We start from the raw sequence: 7,350 nt of genomic DNA, 5'->3' as shown, positions 1-7,350 counted from the left end.
CAATAATTATTCATTAAGATCACAAATGCAAATTTCCAATAATTATTGATTAAGATCACAAATGTAGATATCACTAGAATTACAAAAATAATCACTATTATTATATATCTCATAAAACCCAAATTAATAAATCTCTTATTCCATAAACAAAAACTCATACATTAATATGTAACTATAACCTTAAAATTATGTAACTATAACCTTAAAATTAAATAATGATAATTATGATTATTATTATTATAATTATAATTTAATATTAAATAAATACAAATGAAAATAAATTATTCATATGAGAATTTGCCAAAGATGTATATTATTGTAATAAATACAATAAATTACGGTACTATTGAAACCATCGCATATATTAATAATCCTTAAATTTTCGAACATACAGACCACTTTCAACTGCAAATTTCCAATAATTATTATTATGTATTTAAATGTAAGGTGTGAAAAATCCAATCGTCCCAATACAGATTTCCCATCATTATTATCCAAGGGCGAGGTGTGCAAAACCCAAGCAATGTTATTAATGCCCAGAAAAAAGGCACCCACCATATCCAATAAACATCTGTGCATCGAAATATATAAAGATATGCCTGCCATACAGAAAGCTTCTTACAAATTCCCTCGACATGTACTTTACATTATTAAATTTACTTATTACATTTTAATGTTTAATAATAATAATCGCATAAGGCCCAGTAGCTGGCCTAGATTTAGAATACACAACTCCAATCTCTGTCTGGATATGCAAAGTACACATCTCCATCCGATTATTTACCTTTACCAAAACCTTCAAAGAATAAGAGCAAAACAAGAATAAGAATAAAACAAGCCCACCCATGTCTGCACTATGATCTGCGAACTTTCACAAGGCCGATAATAAACCAATAGATGGATTGCACTGTATAAGCATAATAACATTTGCACTGTATAAGCATAGTAACATAACCACCAAAGAAGGATTACAAATAGATAAATACCAAGCCCATCTAGTCCAGCTATTCCATCATGTCTGGGTTGAAGTTAAGAGATTCCCTCCAAATCAGCTCTTTTATGTGTTCCTCGGTGAAGGTGCCCTGTTCAAAATCAAAATTGAAAGGAGCAGGGCATCTGGGTTCTTCATTGATGCCATGCAGACTTGCTAAGTAACGGTGACTCAAAGCCTCTTCAACTGAGAGGCAATACAATATAATTAAAACTGAGTCAGTTGACACGAAATATTAAAGCCATATAGCATAGCTTCAACGTCCAAGTATTTCCCTTCACCAAAGCTAAAACCCATCTGACAAAATCTGAAAATAATAAAAACTAACCAATTATGAATGTTGACAAGATACCTGTGATACGCTTGCTTGGATCAAATACAAGCATTTTTTCAACTAAATCTCGAGCATCTTCGTCCATGTTAGGAAATTTCTGAGCAAAAGGTTGCTTAGGGACCTGTGGGAGTTGCCTGATGTATCTTCTAGTATTATCACTCCGCAAAAAGCCAAGATCAGAGTCATCTGGTGAACCAATAAACTGTACAGAAAGTGAACAGAAAACAAATTAGCAGGTGAGAATCCAAGACAGGCAGAGCAGCCTCTTTCAATCTGTATCTCATTTTGTTATCAATTAATGCCAAATAAGTTGTTTCAATCATAGACTTGTCCAAGTAAGAGGAAAAAATAGCATTTACCTCAGTGATGAGCTTTAATTGCTCGACATAATTATTACCAGGAAACAAGGGCTCCCGCTTTAGTATCTCCATGAAAATGCAACCCACCGACCAGATATCAATGGCTGCTGTGTACTCTGAACAATTCAATAGTAGTTCTGGTGCTCGATACCAGCGAGTGACAACATACTCTGTCATAGAGTCTGTGTCTGAATTAGTCCGTGCAAGCCCAAAATCACCTATTTTTAGGTCACAATCCTCGTTTAGAAGCAAATTACTGGGCTTCAGATCTCTATGCAGAATATTTGCAGAGTGTATGTACTTGAGCCCTCTCAATAATTGATATATAAAATACTGCAAGAAGTGTGCGCATGTCAGGATGCATTGATCTATGTTGATTATTGACGGAAAAATGCAACTGACAAATTGTACTGGACAATTTACCTAACATCCTATTAGATCATTTGCTACCAAGTTCCCATGTAATAGAGTGAAGAGCTCTATCCACATCGATGATGAGACACTAGAAATATGTTATAATTCTCCAGACTAAGCAAAGACTGCAAATGTAATGCTCAAAGCAAATACAGCGTCACACGGCAAAGTGGATTGCTGACAAATGATAGCTAGAGCAGATGCATTAGTACATTGAATTTGCTTTGCGTGAAACTTGAAAAATGTTAGAAATGAGAAAGGCAGAAAGATTTTCTTTATATAGATAATTACTTGTGACTTTCTTATCTTTATGTTCATCAAGCAATTACCAAAACAATAGCACAAAGATCACAGACACTAGATATAGGTGGACAGCTAGGGGAAAACCCCTATCTATGGGAAAACCCAATCAACAACTCTTCCTTAATAACTGCCTGAGATAATCCAAGACTATTGACCTAGACACAGACTTCCTCCACACCAAGTCAGCCCTTTTTTCCTTCTTGCAGATGATAACCCTTCAACAGCAACTTCGACCTTGCAGCAACAACTTTGACCCAGCAACTGGCAGCAGTAGCAGCAGCAGCAACTTTGACTTGACAAGAAAGACTTTGATCTCCTAGAGGAATCCACACGAGAGATAGATAGATAGCCCAAAATTTCGATCTTGACTTTTTCTTCCTTCTCCAACTTCACACTACTTTTAGCCTTCTTTTCCTACTTCACACTTTTCCAGCTCTTTCTTTTGGATATCGAACTTGTGTGTGAGAGTGTGTGTTCCAAATGAATTCAAACTGCTTGTATATATAGGCTTCTGGTGAGGTCAAATTACCTAGATTGAGGCCAACTTGATCTCCTTGAGGCCGACTTGGTGTGGAGGGGACAAATAGCCTATTTGACTCAATATTGATTCTTTTTACATGATTCAAAAGCCCAAGAAGGGTCTCTTTTAATGGAAAATGACTCTAATGACTCGGAATAAATCCTAGAAGTCCTCAATGGGGACTTTGACCTAAAACATGATGACCCAAGCATGAAACCCATGCTTTAATAAGTCATAATAATAATAATAAAAAAATATTTTTCATTCTCTTGATAAATGCATTTCATTGTGACTCAAATACATTTTATGAAGACCAAACCTAGTTACATTCTTCAACAAAAAAGATGGAGTGACAAACACCAGACCAATTGTTAAGCATATCTCAGGACACTGCAACCACTATGCATTTACAATTATAGCATACAACTCAAGTTACTATTTTTAGTTATAGTAAATCAACTCTGATACCATAAACCCGAAAAGATTGTTCTTCAATTTAAATTATCATGGGTTGAGAACTTGCAAATAATACAAGTAACAAACTTCCTATCAGCCTACTGACAGAACTGACAAATACAAAAAGGGTGGTTATAACCTAGAGCAGATTTTATTATCTCACCTTATTGTGGATGGTTGAGATTCCCTATGTGACTTTGGTGATCTAGAATCCTAAGTTTACAACTCCTAAGCAACAATTTCATAACAAACGTGATCAAATTTTGTTTAAAAGCCGTAAAAGGTGTCTTCATAAATAAAAAGAAATTACAAGAAAGTGCCTGTTGACTTGCTTTGGAAGTTTGCACCCTGATCTACAACAAAGCCCATGATTGGCTTAAATCTTGAACTGGATTGTCGATCAAAGAAGCTGAAATATTCTTAAAGAAAAATGTCAGACTCTTAACCAAGTTTTGCAATTTATATCAACTAGTCCTCGAGTGTCAAACTTAAAATGAAAAGATGTGTCTATCGAAAAAAATAAGCATTCTAAATATCTGAATTAAAGAATGTTCATCACATCATGACTCATATGAGGTGCACAAAGATATTCACGGTTCAGTTGTTTTCCAATAAAAAACAGTGCGTTTATTTATCACTGAAATTTGCCAAAGCAATCTGTATGTCATTTTATTATGATAATACCTTGCATCTTAATATAACTAAGATTACCACGAGGTTTAATATTCATCCCACTCCTAGAGATAACAATTTTCAATATCCACAAAGTTCTCTACAGCCAGGACTCTATTCATGATGCGTGTATGTTTACCACGCTAAGCACATCAACATCTGAAATTATCCTAGTTAATGCTAGGAACAAAATGAATAATTGAGGGGTAGCTATCGTATAATCCTTACATCATTTATATCCACGTACATATAAGTCGTAAAATGTGCTTACTTATGCCTGCGAAGAGACGATTATGTGGAGCTAAAAATTAAATATGCAACTGAAGAGAAGCTGCAAAGATACATTTTTGCAGTGTCCAAAGAAATAGCAGTATTAATATATTTCAATGATGTGAATTTGAGACAACTTCGCGGCAGAGGAGAACAATAGTCACATGCTTGGAGGAATAATTTTCTTCGCATTATTTCTTTTTCAATACCCTTTCCACTCTCTTTCAAAGCACGATTAAAACTAAATGTTCAATTTCTGAAAATTCATATAAACAATTCTCCTCATGGGAGGAAACATTAAAACCAAAATACCAACTATAAAATATTCAGGACACGAAATTGTGAATATACTGTCAAGAATTAAAAAAGTAACAAACCTGACAGTGATCCACAGATAATGGTTGCTTGGAGTGTATTATCTGGCTGAGATCCGTATCCATGAGCTCATATACAATATAAACATCTTTAAAATTCTCTCTCTGAGGAGGACGAATGACATCTTTAATTGCAATGATCTGTACCAAACAAAAGGTTGTCAGAAACATCATTCTAAAGACATATTAAGATAAAAAATACAGGTTTCTACCATAAACACAATTTTGGATAAGATCTCGGAAATATCACCCCAATTCAACTAAGGAAAAGCTTATTTATTTAAATATGAAGATGAATATAACTATGATAAATAGGATTAAACTATAAAGAACAATGCAAAACACATCTTGCAAAAGGAAGTCAGAAAGGAAAGTGACATGTGGAACTCATAATTAGTATATTTATGTAACGGCTTTGACCCTTGTTGACCTAGCCTTGTGCTTTGAAGAATCTAGGATTTACTATGGATACCATCCTCAGAATAAGTAGAAGAGCTCAGGGGTTTTCCCCAGGATCATGTTATATATATGAAATTAAACCTTCAACCTAAGTTGCACCAAGTTTTAAGCATGGAAGTGTTGGAGAATGTAGCTATGGTCAGTCTTCATAAAATCACTATTGTCATTGTAATTGGAAAAACAAATGATTATTTTTGTTTCTAGCATTAAAGGAAGAAATCTATCATTGATCAAAAATTGTATTTTGTAAGTCCTGTTCTTCATGACATTAAAGGAAGAAATTTATCATTTGTTATGTAACTTCAAGAAGCCTCCGCAAGTGCTAGTCAGCCTCTGAACTGTTCAAGTCGGCTTGACCTATTGAGACACCCATTCGGACGCCCAGATGACTATTCATCATCCTTGAAGGCAGTTCGATCACACTCATCACAGAGATCTGTTCTCTCATGCGAAGAGGTTACAAGAAAGGTTTCAAGGGCTAGAAACAAGTTTATTCTCTATTGACAAGATCTGTACTAATCCGAGTCCTTCATCACAGAAGATACGACGTCTGAAGTCTCTCAGAAATCTGCAGTCTGAAATATCACAGAAGATCCGAAGTCTGAAGTATCACAGAAGATCCGAAGTCTGAAGTATCACAGAAGATCCAAAATCTGTACAAGAAATCCAAAGTCTGTTACAAGAAGAGATCTGAGGTCTGAAGTACAAAATTTTGTAAGTTTGTTGGAGACCCAAGACTTGTCCATCAGTGCTGATCCGAGGTCTGTCCAAGAGGTTGGAAGGTTTTTACTTGTTCACGTCAAAGGGCTGTCTCTTTTAGTATTGGAAGATTTTTTTTTGAAGAAGAACCAGAACCTTGAGGAGCCTAGCACTTGTGGAAGGTTATATGATTTTGATTTCTTCTGTTGATTCAAAGATTTCTTTAAGAAGAAAGTTACTGGGATTTTTTTTCCATTTGAGGGTTTTCCCAGGATAAATCTCTGTCTTTCATTTCTCGTACATTGTGATATGGCTTCACTTACTATCTTGGTTGAACTTCTAAATGTATAATTGCTTGATGAAGAAGAAGAACTAAAACATAAGAAGAACTTAATATTCACAAGTTAATTATCAGAATTTAGAAGTGGTTTTATCAACATGGTATCAGAGATTTAGTGAAGGAAGGGACTGAAGAAGATCACATTTTGAGATTGAGACTCTGTTGAAAAGACACATATTCTAATCTGATCTATATCTATGGCATCCAACATGATATCCGAAAACAAGTTACAAGGAGCTTCAAATTTTAGAGCCTAGAAGACAAGGATTGATCTTATCCTTGCAAGAAACAAAGTTTTGGATATCGTGAAAGGCAAAATCAAAGAACCATCAGATGATGAAGGGAAAGAAAAGTTCAAGGAGAATGACATAATTGCCATGAGCCTCATTGTGGATTCAATCAAAGACAATCTAATTCCTTATATTTCCAACCTAGATACCTCAAAGAAGATGTATGATGCTCTCTCTAAAGTGTTTACAATCAACAATATTGGTCAAGTAGCAAGCTTGAAGAATGAGCTTCAAAATGTCAAGATGACAAAAGATGACACTGTGTCTTCATATTTCGTAAGGATCTCTCGTCTAAGAGATGAACTTCAAGCAATTGATGAAATCATCCCTGATAAAGAACTTGTAATTTCAGCACTTTTAGGGTTACCTAGATCCTGGAATGCTTTCGCAGCCGGTATAAATAGCAGGAAAGAGGCTCCATCCTTTGAAGAGTTGTGGACAGCTTGCTCTCAAGAAGAAACTAGACTTACACTAATGGAAGGAAACCAAGAAGAAGAAAATTCTATCTCTAATGCTTATGCAACTCGCTTCAAGAAGAAAGTACGAAATTTGGTTTTACAAACAAAGGCTCTAGTAAAAATCCTTCTCAAGAAAGAAAGAAAGATTTGTCAAAAATTCAATGTTTCCATTGTCAAAACCAATGTCTTGAGAAATTAAACAACAACAAGAAAAGAGAAAGAGATCAGGTTGCTATTGCAAATGAACAATCAAAGAAGGCCAAAACAGAAGGTTCCAATGTCAAAGATTTATACTACTGAACAAGAGAAGGTTTAGGGATTTTAGGGGTTTTTGAAAAAACCCCAGTGTAATCTATCCCATGTGTAAAAATATATTTTTGGTTTTTGACTTTAGGGTTTGTGAGCAAAACC

The 7,350-nt window shown here is 34.9% G+C and overlaps 1 protein-coding gene across 2 annotated transcripts in view; it reads right to left on the bottom strand.

Moving 5' to 3' along the window:
* Positions 1 to 412: 412 nt before the first annotated feature.
* The window catches only part of LOC149188611 (mitogen-activated protein kinase 4b-like), a 127,447-nt gene continuing 120,509 nt past the window's right edge, over positions 413 to 7,350 (bottom strand). The window contains exons 3-7 of one of the 2 annotated variants that reach the window (XM_089411682.1): positions 4,697 to 4,834; positions 1,685 to 2,017; positions 1,344 to 1,527; positions 987 to 1,177; positions 413 to 796 (exon numbers count right to left, since the gene is read on the bottom strand). In XM_089411682.1, the coding sequence (XP_089267808.1) occupies positions 1,005 to 1,177; positions 1,344 to 1,527; positions 1,685 to 2,017; positions 4,697 to 4,834 (828 nt within the window). In that variant the 3' untranslated portion in view covers positions 413 to 796; positions 987 to 1,004. Of the gene's footprint in view, positions 1,178 to 1,343; positions 1,528 to 1,684; positions 2,018 to 4,696; positions 4,835 to 7,350 lie in introns of both variants that reach the window. The other variant, XM_089411681.1, reaches the window with a different exon arrangement.

This window comes from Pinus tabuliformis, chromosome 3_1, assembly GCF_031772625.1.
Source record: "Pinus tabuliformis cultivar Carrire ecotype Pingquan chromosome 3_1, CPIR1, whole genome shotgun sequence".
NCBI classification, from domain to species: Eukaryota; Viridiplantae; Streptophyta; class Pinopsida; order Pinales; family Pinaceae; genus Pinus; species Pinus tabuliformis.
Note: the sequence above shows the minus strand (reverse complement) of the source record. Positions and strands in the feature narration are given on the sequence as shown.